The 16,044-nt window shown below is 34.3% G+C and overlaps 2 protein-coding genes across 3 annotated transcripts; one reads left to right on the top strand and one right to left on the bottom strand.

Moving 5' to 3' along the window:
* The first annotated feature begins 7,104 nt into the window (after positions 1-7,104).
* Positions 7,105-10,903, top strand: LOC140832261 (probable galactinol--sucrose galactosyltransferase 6). Of its 2 annotated transcripts, none has more exons than XM_073196165.1 (5): positions 7,105-7,260; positions 7,473-8,823; positions 9,170-9,379; positions 9,573-9,707; positions 9,927-10,903. In XM_073196165.1, exons 2-5 carry the CDS (start codon positions 7,496-7,498, stop codon positions 10,591-10,593), a joined length of 2,340 nt encoding a protein of 779 aa, XP_073052266.1. In that variant the 5' UTR covers positions 7,105-7,260; positions 7,473-7,495; the 3' UTR covers positions 10,594-10,903. The 2 variants fall into 2 exon arrangements, with proteins under 2 accessions (XP_073052266.1, XP_073052267.1); XM_073196166.1 differs by having other exon boundaries at positions 7,143-7,348.
* Positions 10,573-15,538, bottom strand: LOC140832262 (zinc finger BED domain-containing protein DAYSLEEPER-like). The gene is made up of 2 exons (XM_073196167.1): positions 15,333-15,538; positions 10,573-13,291 (listed from the first exon to the last, which is right to left on the bottom strand). Exon 2 carries the CDS (start codon positions 13,261-13,263, stop codon positions 11,302-11,304), a length of 1,962 nt encoding a protein of 653 aa, XP_073052268.1. The 5' UTR covers positions 13,264-13,291; positions 15,333-15,538; the 3' UTR covers positions 10,573-11,301.
* Between the last annotated feature and the right edge of the window lie 506 nt (positions 15,539-16,044).

The raw sequence follows: 16,044 nt of genomic DNA, 5'->3' as shown, positions 1-16,044 counted from the left end.
AAAAATTACTCAAGATAGAAAAAAATAAATCTACTTAAATTGGTTTGGTAAATCTAATGTGAGACATAGAGATGTCAATGAGGTGGGTATAGGGCGGACTTGGCTAAATCCAACATCCTCTCTATCAAAAAAACTTTGACCCATTACCCCCCACTCCGATTAAATATATTTCGGACTCACCCCACCTCGAATATGAAACGAGGCCGGATAGACCCTGAGACCCGTGAGACCCGAATTTTTTTAAAATTAAAAAATAATATTTCTTCTCACATGACTGAATTATGAAACAGACAAATCCTCTAAATACAACATTGTGGAAAATTAATTTATGTCTTCGACCACACTTAATAATAACAAACAAAGTATTTTCACGACATAAATAATCACATAAAAAAAAGAGTTACTAGCTCTCCAAAAAAATCTTGACATCCCAAAAAATAAGTCATAACATAATTTAAACATATCAATATAAAATCAACGAGTAGGCAATATTTAAGTCTACTAAGATGAGAAGCAATTATTCTTCCACTATTGCTAAAAGCAGATTCAAATGCCACAGTTGACATAGGAATAGCCGAATAATCAAGATCGTTATGGTTGAGGTGAACTACTAAAAAAATGAAAAATTAATAAAACTAAAATCCTTAAAATATTTATATCCACATATATGGAGCGGGTATTATAGGACCCATGACCCGCCTCATATCCGGACGAGTTTGAAAAATTGGACCCGAGACCCACCCCATAACCCATTTAGTAGGTCCAAACCCACCTCATACACACGGGTCCATTGCAGGGTCTGGGTAAAACCCGGATCCATTGACATCCCTAGTGAGACTTTTCATAAATCTATATTAATGAGACGAGTCGTCTCGATTCATGTCTTGAATGAAAAATAATAGTTTTGGTATAAAATAATATTTTTATATGACTCGGTTCATATCTTGAATATTTACATTGATCATATCATCATTAAATTTCAATCATGATTTTGGTTTTGTGTTACTTTTAGATATTTAGTTCTTCATACTCTTTAAATATCAAGTAAACTATAAATTTTTTATATAATATTATGTATTTTTTTTACTTTATAGTGTAGAATAGGGCTGCAAACGAACCGAACATGTTCGCGAGTTTTTCGAGCCGGCTCGATAAATATTCGATTCGTATTCGAACTTATCGAATTTGAGCCGAACTCGAACACGTTCGAACTTTTTTTTCGAGCCGAACTCGAGCCCAAATTATTTTGTTCGATAGCTCGCGAATAGTTCGCGAGCCTTAATATTTTATTAATATAATATAATTATATATATATATATATACATTTCGAATATTTCGAGCATTTCGAGCTTTCAAACCTTAATATCCGAGCAATAATTCGAATAGTTCACGAATATATTCGAATATTTCGAGCCGAACTCGAACTCGAACTTCATTTCGAGCCGAGCTCGAGCCCAAATATTTGAAATTATCGAACTTCGAATCGAGCTCGAACTCGAATATACCTATTTCGAGCCGAATTCGAGCCTGACTTTTTTACTATTATTCGGCTCGATTCGGTTCGTTTGCACCCCTAGTGTAGAATCTCATCATGATTTTTTGGCATATTAAACGTCCATACATCAATATTATTATTATTATTATTATTATTATTAGAACGTTAGTATAAATATTTTTAAAAATGTTCAGAAAATAATCATAAAATTTAATCAAATTTTTCATGTAATATTTTTATTTTTAACAAATATTAATTTATTCTTTAAAATTTTGATAGACAAATAATATATGATTTTAATAAATTTTCTATTTTTTATCTGTAATAATTTCACTCAATCAATAATCAAACGTAATGGTAAATAATTCAATCTAACCTCAAGATTATTATCCTTTTTGAACATGATCTCAAAATGATATAATTTTTTTTAAAATTATTAAATATATTCATTATATGGATAATTTTAATTAATTATTTAAGTGTTTACACTTGCTAATTTTAATAATACGTTTAGTTTTTTGTTATAATTCAGTCGTTAACAACAATTTTCCTGTACATTTCTCCATCAAGATATATAATGACTAGGCAGATAAAGCAGCGTGCCAATTACTTCTTTTTTTAAAAAAAAAACTTTTAAGGACGCTTGATTTTGATTTGTTATTCGACAACTATCACTGATAATTTCTAAATTTTCGAAACTGTTGAACTTTTTCAATGATTTATTGTTTTATGTAGAATATTAAAAGCTTTATAATGGTATAATTTTTATATTTTTTGTCATATTGTCGACCAATTTATAGTTTTAGTTCAGTAATTTGTTATTTTGTTGTCATTCTCTAATTTTCATTGAAATATTAATGTGACATCGAAAACTGATTATACATCACCAAATATTGTTAATGTGACGTCGAACATTGTTGACTTACATTTGATGGAAAAAGACTAATATATATATATATAAATTAGACCGTGGATTTATCATAACATAGATAAATAAAAAATAAAAATTGAGTTACGGTAAAAAAAAATATTATTTCCCTTACCTAAAAATGAGGGTGAACATTCGGTTAATTCAGTGACAAATCAAACCGAATTAACCAAAACCGATTTAACCGTTTTTTAATGTTAGCCAAACCGAACCAATTCAAGAGGGGAATGAGAATGATATTTCTATATTCGAGCGTACGACGATAATTATAATAATAATAATTATTTAGTAGTAATGTTAACAATAATACGCATTGGCCAACTTAATGGATATTTGAAACGATGATTGGGACGGGGACGAGGGCGGGGATGGGGATGATGATTTAATATCCGCAGGTGGCGATGAGGAATTTTTTTAATTAGCCAGAAGCAAAGATGGAGACCGGAATCTGAAAATAATATGGTGATGTCCATTGTCAAGGGACCTGCTTCATCAGAGAATTCTCACATTATACGACAATGATTTAACATTAAAAGTTGGTGTGAAGATAAGCTCCATCCAAACATATCTTTCTACATTTCTTTTCATCCATTTATTTCCTCGATCAGGATTTTCATCAAAAGACCCGTTAAGAGAAAATAATTATTTTATATATTAAATTGCTACATTTTGAGCTTTGGTCCACAAGATTTTTAAAGTTTGGCTTGGTGCAACAACTTTATTTATATTTATTTTGCTTTTAATCTTATTGCCGGAGTGTTGACACCTTACAAAAAAATGCTGATGTATTTCAAACATTGTTACATATTTGATATTATATCAGAAATATGGTCAAAATAGTCGAAAATGTCAGTAGATGTACAAAAACCAAAGGCAAGAAACTTGTGTGAGACGGTCTCATAAGTCGTATTTTGTGAGACGGATATCTTATTTGGGTCGTCCATGCGTATTACTTTTTATTGTGAATGTCGGTATGATTGATCTGTCTCACAGATAAAGATTCGTGAGACCGTCTCACAAGAGACCTAATCAAAACCAAACTCTAACAAGATAATAAACTAAAACTTAAAGTTAAACAATTGATGAGCCAAAAATATATATCATGAATCAAACAAGTATCATTATTTTAGTGCTGACATTTCATAGACGTCGGTTATGTGAACGATCAATTTTCCGTAATTATGTTTCTTGAACCTAAAATTGTGATTAAAAAAATAAGAAAGGAAACAAGAGGAGAAACTCTGTTGAGACAAATCATGTGTCGTAATGAGCAATCAAATCGAACTGTAATTTCTCTTGTCGGCTCCAAATAAACTTTCAACCTAATATCGTAAATTGCTCAAAAATCTTTAAAATCCAACAAAAATTTGCCTTTAATGATCGTGTCAAAAAAATATGTTTGAACTTCATGGGTCCACGTGATTTCTTTTAATAAAATTAGTATAAAACATAAAAAAATATGAAACTAATATAAGATATATGAATACAAATTTTTTAAGATATGATACTAATATATGATGTTTTTAGTACCAAAAAATGTATAACAATATTGGTATTAATTAGACTTTTATCTTTTCGGATGAAAATATATAAAAAACACTGAAAATATGGTACTTATGTATAATATTGAGTACCAACCGATTTATATATGATATAAAAGATAATATTTTGAGTATAAATTTGAAATAACTTTATTAATATCAACATGTTTGAATACTAAAAAATCTTACATTAATTTTTTTATTGAGTTTCATCTAAAGAGAAACGTGTGATGAATACTAAAAAGTTATATATTATATATTAATATTTTGTATCGTTTTTCATCCGATAAAAGAAACACGGGATCAAGGAGTGCAACACATATTTTGTTGTGGATCGAAGAGTAAAAACATATAATTTCACAGATAAAAATTGAATGCATATTTAAGTTTTGACGTGAAGATTTGAAGTAAATTTACCCATTTAATTCATGTAGATCTAGATATTTTAATTTAGTTCTTTTTTTGAGAATGTATTTTATTTTAATACTGATAGAAAAAAATTGTACGAAAATAAATTTATATAAATCAAGGCAAAGTCAAAATTTTGGTTTAATCAAAGCTAATTGTAAGAATTTGATTGATATACCAAATAAAATTAACCCGTTTAAATTAAATTTTTAAAAAATATTAGCTGGCGAGCAGACAAAATTTGACTGCATTGTTATGCTTTTTGAAACCTGGAGACATATTGATTTACCTCGACAATCAGCATCAATTCATAGTTAATGATGACGGTAGATTGATAAAATAATATTAAATATGAAAAATTGACTATATGTTTTGTAAGAATTAAAAACAGAAATATCGAATTAAGAGTATATGAATGAGAATGATATTATGAAGAGCGTTTTTGACAAGTTATTCTGTGTTAAGTTGTTGGCGTCACACCGATTGATCTGTTTGTCTAGATGAAAAATGCGAAAATGATTTCAGATCTTAACAAGTGATATTGTCTTGTTAGGGATATGAAAAAAGTTATGGAAAAAGTAAAATTGATATCTATAAGATACGAAACAACATCAACAGATAGATACGCATATTTTCGAACTCATTAGCCTAATAGTCCGACCAATTAGTATTCAAATAAATACAAACTCAACGCGGTCACAAATATAATAAATAGAATAGTATCTGGACAAACAATTATATTTTTTACGGAAACACTGATTTTAACAGAAAACACGATATTTATATTTAGGAAGGAAAAGTAATTATTTGAATATTAATATTCTACGTATGAAAGTAATAAAATTCTCGGATTCCGTGATATATTCGTTTTCGTTTTCGTTTACGTTTAAATTTTAACTCACATAACACGTGTTTTAATAAATATAATATTCGTCTCTTCTCGAATAATTTGAAAAATAATAATTAATTACATCAATATCAGTGTTCGTCTTCTCACGGCTACTTATTATTTTAATCAAATGACTTTAATATGGTATCTTGTATTATAATTAAATATGGTTAATTACATGTAGCTCCATTCAAGTTTATCAAAATTACAAAAAAATCAACTAATTTTAAAAATTATATATATCTTTGTATCAATCTTACGTATGTTTACACTTGTTAATCTAAAAATTACATACACGTCATCTTAGTTTTTTATTTTTATTTTATACCTTATAATTATTACATCTTGTTCATGATATTAAAGAGTACGAATGTTTATAAAACTAATTTAGGGAAATTTAAAAATAAATTTTATTTTGGTTTTGAACGTTAAAAAATCAAAATATTATAATTTACTCGATGTATTTTGAACTTGTGTAACTCATGTCAACTAACAAATATTTAATGTGATTTTTCAATTTGTTATTTTATTGTATTTTATTTTTTTATTTAAATATATTTAAAATAAAACTAAATCGAACTATTTTTTTGAATACTCATATTTGAGGAATAATTGTAAGATTGACATATTTCAAGGGAGATATATGCAAGTTTTAAGATTAATGTATGTAAATAATAGCATTTCATAAACTCTAGATGTAATATATGTAATTTTTGAAGTTAGTTGATTTTTTTGTAATTATGGTGAATATCAAGGGTGGTATATGTGATTAATTCTTATAATTATATAAAAAAATTGATATGAATAATAAATAAAAATAATTCGGTAAAAAAATTGAAATATTTTCATCCACTTTGTCATTAATTTAGAAGGGTCTCAATAATATTATATTGCAACATAAAAATTCATGGATCCAAAGTTAAAAGGGGGATTCATCTATTGAACCAATTATGAATTCAAATTTTATAAATCGATCACCATGGTCTCTAAAGGATATTTTTTTTTAAAAAAAAATTATTTTATAAAGTAATCGTTTTTATATACTTTTGAAAATCAAGATTTGATCAAATTAAATACATTCACGGCACGGTAGCATATTAGTTGGGTTGTTAGCAACTCGCACCTCTTCTTTATATAAAGGTTATATGATCCTACCTTATCATAATATATTTAAATGCAAAACCTTGTTTCAGACGGTCTCACGGATCGTATTTTGTGAGACGATTATCTTATTTGGGTCATCCATAAAAATATATTACTTTTTGTTCAAAAGTATTACTTTTTTGTGAATATTGGTAAGATTGACTCGTCTCACAAATAAAGATTCGTGAAACCGTCTAACAAGAGACCTACTTATATTTAAATCACGTACATGACTATTATTTTGGTATTATTTAAATTAATTTTCAAAATTTATATTTAATTTTGTTGCATAAATTTGTAAAGACGAATGATCAATCAAACTTATCCTAACTACTAATTAGGTCGTGTGTTCACCCTCAATAATTGAATTTAATTAGGTGATCGGTGGGTCCTTTCCAAATTTTTATATTTGTCGTCAAATTTTAATTTTAGATATATAAACGACATCTAGATATAACTACAATGTTAGAAAAAATAGTTTTTTTTTTTTAAAAAAATTATAAATTAAAACTAAAATTCAACAATTTAATCTTAAAAAAATTATAAACTAAAACTAAAATTCGACAATTTAATCTGCGTATCGCCCATATCATCCATGAGGTTTCAAAACTTTCTTCAGGTATGACTCATATATTATGTGGATAATCACACATTTTATTATATATAAATATAAATAAATAAATATAGAGAGTCCCTTGCTGCATGTTTCAAATCCTCTATAAATACTCGCATTTCTCGTTTATTATTTGCGTGCATTTCTCATTTCCCATTATTCTCCCTCTTTGACGGAAGAGAGATATCGTTCTCTTCCTGAACAGCTTTTTCTTCACCTAATCACATTCTTGCTGAATATTAGGTACGTCACCTAATGAATTCTCCAGCATTTTAGATAGATATCTTGTCTAGATTGTATACTCATTCATCTTCTGTACTTGTGTTTGAAGGTCAGCAAGTGTCTGATGTTTGTTGCGCAGTGTAGTTTTCTTAATTTCTTCTAGCATTGCTACATGGAGCTCTAAAGCTTGCTATATTCTGCTGATATTAACGTGGGATTTTTTCTTGTCGCAGGGTTGTTCAGTAAAGAGTTAGCAATGACGATCAAGCCCGGAATTCGTATCGTGGATCGGAAGCTCGTTGTAAGACACAGGACCATACTAGACAACGTGCCGGAAAATGTGATGGCCACCTCCGGCGCCGCGGCGGGGCCGGTGGAGGGGCTGTTCATGGGGGCGGTTTTCGACCAGGACAGCAGCCGTCATGTGGTGTCGCTCGGGACGTTGCGCGACGTGCGGTTTTTGGCGTGCTTCAGGTTCAAGTTGTGGTGGATGGCACAGAGAATGGGAGATAAAGGGCGTGATATTCCGCTGGAGACACAGTTTTTGCTGGTGGAAACTAAGGATGGATCCCATTTGGAGTCGGATGTTGACGGGGATGAAGAAAATAAGATTGTTTATACAGTATTTTTGCCTTTGATTGAAGGGCCATTTAAAGCTTGTCTGCAGGGCAGTGAGGGGGATAGGCTTGAATTATGCTTAGAGAGTGGAGATAATGAGATCTTGGCGTCGAATTTCACCCATTCGGTGTATATTAGTGCTGGTACCGATCCGTTCCGAGCCATAAACGAGGCGATAACGGCTGTGAAACTCCATCTCGGAACGTTTAAGTTAAGACAAGAGAAGAAATTGCCTCAAATTGTGGATTACTTCGGGTGGTGTACTTGGGATGCTTTTTACCAAGAGGTGACTCAAGAAGGTGTGGAGGCCGGTCTTCATAGTCTTGAGGCTGGTGGGACACCTCCAAAATTCGTGATAATCGATGACGGATGGCAGTCAGTGGGAGGCGATGAGGATAAACCAAAAGAAATCGAGGAAGAAGCATCACAAGTGAAGCAACCAAAGCTTTTGAGGCTAACCGGAATCAAAGAAAACAATAAGTTCCAAAACAAGGAGGATCCTACCATCGGGATCAAGAATATTGTAAACATAGCGAAACAAAAGCATGGATTGAAATATGTATATGTGTGGCACGCGATCACAGGATATTGGGGCGGTGTGAGGCCAGGAGTGAAGGAGATGGAGGAGTATGAATCGGCTATGATATATCCGAAGTTATGCAAAGGGGTAATGGAGAACGAACCAGGGTGGAAAACCGATGCCATCGCGTTGCAGGGGTTGGGTTTGGTCAATCCAAAGAATGTTTACAAGTTTTACAATGAGTTGCATAGCTATTTGGCATCGGCTGGGGTAGATGGGGTGAAAGTGGACGCACAGTGTATATTGGAGACTCTTGGTGCTGGAAATGGAGGTAGAGTTGAGTTGACAAGGCTGTATCATCAGGCTCTTGATGCTTCGGTAGCCAGGAATTTCCCGGGGAATGAGATCATCGCTTGCATGAGCCACAATCTTGAATCTTTTTACTGGTATGCCTCCGATTTAAAGATTCTTGATAATCTTCTCTATTTATTGGCTTTTTTCATGTATTTATAGTGTTCTAGTGAGATACACTATGATTCTGTGTCAACAAGTTTCCTGTTACAACTCAAAAAATATGCAAAAATTGAAATTATCTAAGAAAAAGATCATACATGGTGATGAAAACCAGCAGCTTATGGTACTCTCTTCAGTCTTTACAAGCTTTTATTGAACTATATACGTGTGTCTTAATTAGGAGACTACTTAATGGAAATACTTTTGTGGTTGAACATTAATTAACTGTATATCTTGTGCTTAACTTTTAAAATGTTGTGGCGGCGATTGGCAAAATAGCTCAAAACAAACTGCTGTTGTGAGAGCATCAGATGATTTCTACCCGCGTGATCCGATATCACACACGATCCACATTGCTGCCGTTGCATATAACACTGTTTTCATTGGAGACATCATGTTACCTGATTGGGATATGTTCCATTCTTTCCACCCGGCAGCCGAGTACCATGGATCAGCTAGGGCCATCAGCGGTGGACCTGTCTACGTGAGGTGACTGCCCATATCCTCTATTCCGTCTTCATGTTAACTAGGGGTAAATCCAGTAGGAGGGCGAGGGTCAACTGAAAAATATTTCCAACTTTTGAATGTTATTTTTGTACAAATCCTAGCCGCCCTGATGTTAACGAAGGTGTCATATTCTTGAATTTGCATAAAGTACTGAGATAATGTCCTTCTCTAACAGTGATGCACCTGGGAAACACAACTTTGATCTTCTTAAGAAGCTTGTTTTACCAGATGGCTCGATTCTTCGAGCTCGTTTGCCGGGTCGGCCCACGAAGGATTGCTTGTTTTCCGATCCATCTCGTGATGGAGTTAGGTGAGAAACTTCTTCAATCGCTGAGAATTGATGTAGTGAAGTTGATTCTGTAGCCATAGTAGGATGCTATGTTGCATCATGATGTTGAACCGGTGCTCAATCTTGTAGTTGATTTTAATCAGAACATGCCGAATTTGTTATATGTTAATACTTTTACCTTCCCAAAAGTTTTTTCCCCTATTATAGCAACAAAATTGGTGACGACATTTTCTTTTCCAGCCTCTTGAAGATATGGAACATAAACAAATATACAGGTGTACTTGGAGTATACAATTGCCAAGGTGCAGCGTGGAACAGTGTTGAAAGAAAGAACACATTCCACAAAACTAAACCTGAAGCAATCACAGGTTATATACGGGGCCGTGATGTCCATCTCATATCCCAAGTTGCCCTCGACTCCAACTGGAAAGGGGATGTAGCTTTGTATTCGCACCGAGCCGGTACAGTCACCTGCCTTCCGTATAATATTGCCATGCCGATCTCACTCAAGGTCTTGGAGCATGAACTTTTCACGGTTACACCTATTAAAATACTAGCACCTGGATTCAACTTCGCGCCATTGGGGCTCATCGACATGTTCAATGGGGGTGGAGCAATCGAAGGGGTGAAATACGAGGTCAGAACCGTTGCACAGCTGGCTGAACTCGAGAGTGGGGTTGGAGGGAAAATCGAGAACTTGAGCTCTGAGGCCGTGGCAGTTGTTGCCATGGAGGTAAAGGGTCGTGGGCGTTTTGGTGTCTACTTGTCGGTTAAGCCTAGAAAGTGCAGTGCCGGATCATCTGTGGTCGATTTCGAATATGATGCAGCCTCTGGCTTGGTGACATTGAACCTGGTCGATATGCCTCCAGATGATCAGAAGGTCCACCACGTTGAGATTGAACTGTGAATTTAGCGGCGAAGGATCGCTGATGAGTATGATGGTGTGTGATCATTTCATGAGGCTCTGAACATTGAAATCAAATGAATGGTCTCTTTCGCAGAATTAATCCAGTGGTTTAAAGTTGGTTCCTCAGGATTAGATGTACGTTTACACAAAAAGAATAAAAATAATATCTTAGAAATGTCATCATTCTGCTATAATCTTCCTACCGAGGATACTTGTATCGTAGAATTATGAGTTGGCTACCACTGTATCTGCAATGTAATAAAAAGTGTTGCTGTCTTGATTAACAAATAAACGTACATTTCACATTTTAGTTGCAAGAAAATATTTGACAGGTAAACGAAGATAGCAGCCAAAAACAGCGACGGTTGCCCAAGTCGGGTGGGGCCTAAAATTCGGAAAAACATGAGGATAACTACATTGTTATGTATTGCTCGTCACCTCAACCACCTAAAAAAGAATTAAACAACTGAGCGAATAACCTTCTGTTTTATCGAACAATATATCATCCAAGTATAATGTCATTCTTTGTAATTTGCTTTACATCAATAAATGGGTCTAATCAAAGTGAACATTCTTGAAAAAAATATTTCAATTGATTATGTTCAATCTTGAGATTTGACCACAAGAATCATCACCCCCCTCATCATCCTAAAAAGGGCGTCTCGAATTACTCTCCAGCATGGCTCAACCAAAAATAGTGTCTCGAATCTATGCAGGAACCTCCATTTTGACTAGGGGAGCAGGAGTTTCAGCTTTCTGCTGCGATTCAAGCCAATTCTTTGCACATAGAAGAGCCTCCACTGTCTCAGGTCGTAAAGAACTTCTGTAACTATCCATCTCCTTGTTCTTAGTATCAAATACTGATGAAGCAGGAACAGTACAAACGGAAATAGACAAGATATCACAAGCCATTTTAGAAAGAGTAGGGTATTTCATACAGTTCACTTTCCACCAGCCTAAAACATCAAATTCACCAACACGAGGCAAAAGGGACTCCTGCAAATACTGATCCAACTCGGATTTTGACTGCTGGCTAGTCGTTTCCATGATATAAACATCAAATTGTGTAAGTGCGAGACCGTCACTTGAGATTCCAATTCCATGAGGATCCTCTAGTTTGACAGTAATCCCATTTGCTTCTTCAACATAAGCAGGCGTTAGAGGCAGAGGAAGAGAGACATATTCAAGAAAAAGCTCGTGGATACCATCCTCGATAGTTTTTATATAAAAGGCAGCCTCTTCACCATAATTTTTTGAAAAACTAAACTCGACTAGCTTCATTTTGAACCTGGGATCCATAACTACAGCTATTGCCAGAACAATCCAGCTGCTGTTCCAGTAATTCTCAAATTTCTCTTGCATTGATTTTGTAAGGCTAATGATGAGCGGATCTTCAATTGTAGCTGCATGTGCCAACTCCAGTTGAATCTTCCAAACTTCATGGAAGAACAAGTTTGTTGTGAGACTTTCTCCTGTGGCAAGAAGATTGGCAGTTTCAAAGAGTGGCTTCATACAAGTACAGAGAGTCTCTATATCCTTCCAATCTTCCATAGACGGGGAGTTCTTGTAATCGGGGTCCAAAGTATCCAAGCAAGTGAAGATTTCCCTTAATTCTAAAGCGGCCAACAGCATTGTGTAAGTCGTGTTCCATTTTGTTTGGTCGTCAACAGCAAGAGACATGGCACTAGGCACTTGAAGTTGTTGCTTGAGATCAAGAAACTTGTCCCCGTGCAATTCTGAAAATTTCACGTACTTCACACTGTCCCGAATTTTCTTCACCGTGCCTTGCAGAGAAGTTAAAGCATCTTGGACCATGCTGCTTAAAAAACGAGCAAGGCAATTTTGAGCCAACAACTGGCCATGAAGCAATAAGGGTTTCCTAACACAGAGCATATTTCTCAATTTATCAACTGAAAAATCGCTCAACGGTTGATTGATAGTTAACGAAAATAATTTGCCGTCCATATTCCAGTCGGATAGGCATGCAGCAACAGAGTGGCTGAAAGCTGTGTCTGAATCTGGATATGGTTCCATTATAACATTAAGAAGTTTCCTTTGAAGCTTCCAATCACCATCAATGAATTGCCCAGTCACAAACATGTAACCAATATTTCGGCATGATGACCATAAATCCAGCATAAGGCAAACACGCCCTGACATCCTGTTAATCACCTTTTGGATGTTCTGCTTTTCCCTTAGATAAATTGCCACACAATCACCTTGAACCGTATTGAAGCCCGCTGAATCAAATCGAGGCTGTATATTCTGAGTAAATGCCACAAAACCAGAATGCTCCACCATGTGGATCGGGTATTCATGCATAGTAATCATACTAGCAAGCTCGCGTCGAATATGATTAGAATTGATTACTATGTCAGGAACACTGGCTGTTTGGTAGCGTTGCTTCGGGGTTGCAGAATAACAGCTGGTCTTTGAAAGTGCACTATTCGGGGCTGACTGATTTTTCTTCTGATTAAATAGGGCAACTGAACAAGTTCCCTTGGCAATATGATGTTTCAGATGACTTGTTTCAGCAAAATTATTCGGGGGTGTCTCTCTGATGTCAGGTTGAATCTCCATCATGTCGAGCTGTAATTTGGAATCAATGTGCTGTGGTTTCATAGTGACTGGCACGTAATTCAGGACAGGTTTCCTGGTCTCCATCTCCATTTTCAGAAAAATTAGCTCGCCAATTTATCTGCAATAACGAAAATAGGTCAAGCCCTTGCTACCATACATTCAAGACAAATCATAGTTGCTAAAAAGGACACAAAGGGTGCCTAGAGTTGAAACTAGCATGGTCCAACAACCCATCATTGAAGTGAGCTCCCCGGGTGCCCTTTGGAACACCAAATGAAAATATTGAAAGGGAAACAAATGAACAAAAACACATGATTTACATGAAAAATCTTTCTCAAATTAAAGAATTTGTACTTGTCGTAGAAGTTTTCACACAATTACAAGAGTGAAAATTAGAAAGTAGAAAGAGTATAGTATCTTAGGGCTACACAGATTCAAGCAAAATTCTCAAATGGAAATTGGAGCTGAAACAAAACCATTTAGGCTCTGTTTGGATAAACATTTTAAGGATGTTTTAGTGTTTTATAAATGGAAAACAAATATTTTAAATATGTTTGGTCCAGATTTTGGCAAAAAATTATGGAAATGTCTTTTTAAAAAGTGTTTTTAAGCATAGTTTTTAAAGAGAAGAATGCTGCGTGTACAACTAAATTTGTACAACAATTTTTAAAACACAAAATTAAATACAAAAGTTTCATTTATCAAAAATCTTATGATAAATTAAATACAAATTCTAGCGAAAAAATAACAAATTCTCACCATGTAATTGTTTTATATATCGCTTGTTAGATATATTTATAGTGCCTCTAGCATTATTTCTCTTAAATGATTCGTGGTTTTTTAGTGGTTTTGTTTTAAAACACGGGATTACTTTTGGAAATTGTCTCACATCTCCGGAAAAAATGGAACCCTGGTTTTTTTCTCTCTTGGGGGTGGCGGAGGTCTAGGTTGTGGGCGGTGGGTTGGGCCATGGTGGTAGACTAGGGGCACGGAAGAGGTCTAGGTGATGGAACTGTTCACGACAGGGGCTAGGTCGAGATGGTGTTCTAGGAGGTGGTGCAATAGTACATGGCGGGAGTCGAGGTGGTGGAGTTGGTGACGATGGGGGCCGGCTAGGTGGGGGTGGAGCTGGTGACAGGATTGGCCATGGTGGAGGACTAGGCGCAGGTGCCGATGGTGGACTGGGTGGTGGTACCTGTCTTGGCGGTGGTCTCGATGGTCGTGCTGGTGGCGGATTAGAGGTCGAGTAGTGGGCTAGGTTCAAAGGTCGTGTGTGAGCTAGTCTAATCAAATACTATTTATTAATATTGTTAGTTTATTTCATCAAATTTACTTTACAATTAATTTGATCGACGATTTTATTTATTATTATAAGGTATTTTAAATGAGAATTTCAGTGTTTCAAGTTTCGTTTTATAAATGAGAAAAAATAAATAAAAATAAAATCAATAAAAAAAAACAGAAAAACCTCTCAATCGCAAACAAAAAAGTGAGAAAAAAATTACAATTAAATTTTTATTTTATACAATAATGATCCAAACGTATTTTTAAATTTAAAACAATTTTTAAATTTTTTTTTGAAATTCACAAGTACTTTTTTTAAACATAACATTTGAAAATAATCCAGTAACGATTTAGTTACAGGTTTGAACTGAAATGCATTTCCTTGCTTTTAAGAGAAGAAATGGATCGACTTGGAAAATTTTGTAAAATAATTATGGTTATTTATTTTTGATAAAAAAAATACTTCTTTATATTTGAAATATATGGAAAATATCATTTTATTAAAAAAAATAGTTTTGATAATTCGAAACTGACCCACTGCCACTGTCCTCCTCCACGTCAAAATAAAAGGGCAGAATTGATATTTCATACTCGCCTACAAGGTCAACCACCATAAACCTTTGCAGAAACCAGATGCAGCGTTTGGTAAACCCACAAAATCAGAAGCTCCGATTCCATTTAATTTATTCTCAAACAAAAATCTCCTGAAAACTAGTGCATAAATTAAGCACGAAATTACGGATGAACAGCATTATTTGGAACTTCAAAAATAAGAACCGAATAAACAAATAAGAACTTCAAATATAACCTCACATTCAAGAGTCAAGACATACATACCCGAAAATATAAAGATGAAAAATGGGAAAAAAATATACCGGTTAAAATGACGGTTACCGAGATACCCAGATCAATGCTAGCACTCCATTCGTTGGCGGAATCAGTGAATTCCAGCTCCCAGAAAGAGGGTAGAATCTAGGGTTTCTAGGAGAGAGCGAGAGAGAACGACAATTGGGCTGGAGCCAATCGAATTGGAATTTGGATGCTGGATTGCTCAAGTGTTGCGAAATTAAACTGAATTGGATATGGACTTTAAGGTCCATTTTCTGTGTGAGATTTGATATATTTCTTTTGGGCCTTTAAAAACCTATGGAGTATTATTTGTTGGTTTTATGAATATTTTGTAACCACAAAGCCCAGCGTGTACTAGCATATGTAGCCCGCTACTTTTTATTTGCTCGCTTGAGGCAATGGATCAGGGTCTAACAGTGCCCGACCCGTTTGGGATGGGTACAAATGGGTGTCGAATCGGGTATGAATATTCCATTTTGATTTTTGATAAGTACGAGTCATGTAACAAATACTAAATTAAAGGTCCACTTTGACTAGTGTATTTGATATATAATTTCAAATTGCATTCAATTCTCTAAATTAGAATGGCACATATGAAATTAATTGTATTGATCAAAATTTTTTTTTTTGGGTTTCAATTTCGAAATTAACTCCGTACCCTAATTATTTTAAAATAAATGGTTTTAACCCTCCTTCAAATCCAAAAGTTTCAATAGAAACATAACCCTCACAATATAC

Source organism: Primulina eburnea, chromosome 5 (assembly GCF_022965805.1).
Source record: "Primulina eburnea isolate SZY01 chromosome 5, ASM2296580v1, whole genome shotgun sequence".
Classification (NCBI taxonomy): Eukaryota; Viridiplantae; Streptophyta; class Magnoliopsida; order Lamiales; family Gesneriaceae; genus Primulina; species Primulina eburnea.
Note: the sequence above shows the minus strand (reverse complement) of the source record. Positions and strands in the feature narration are given on the sequence as shown.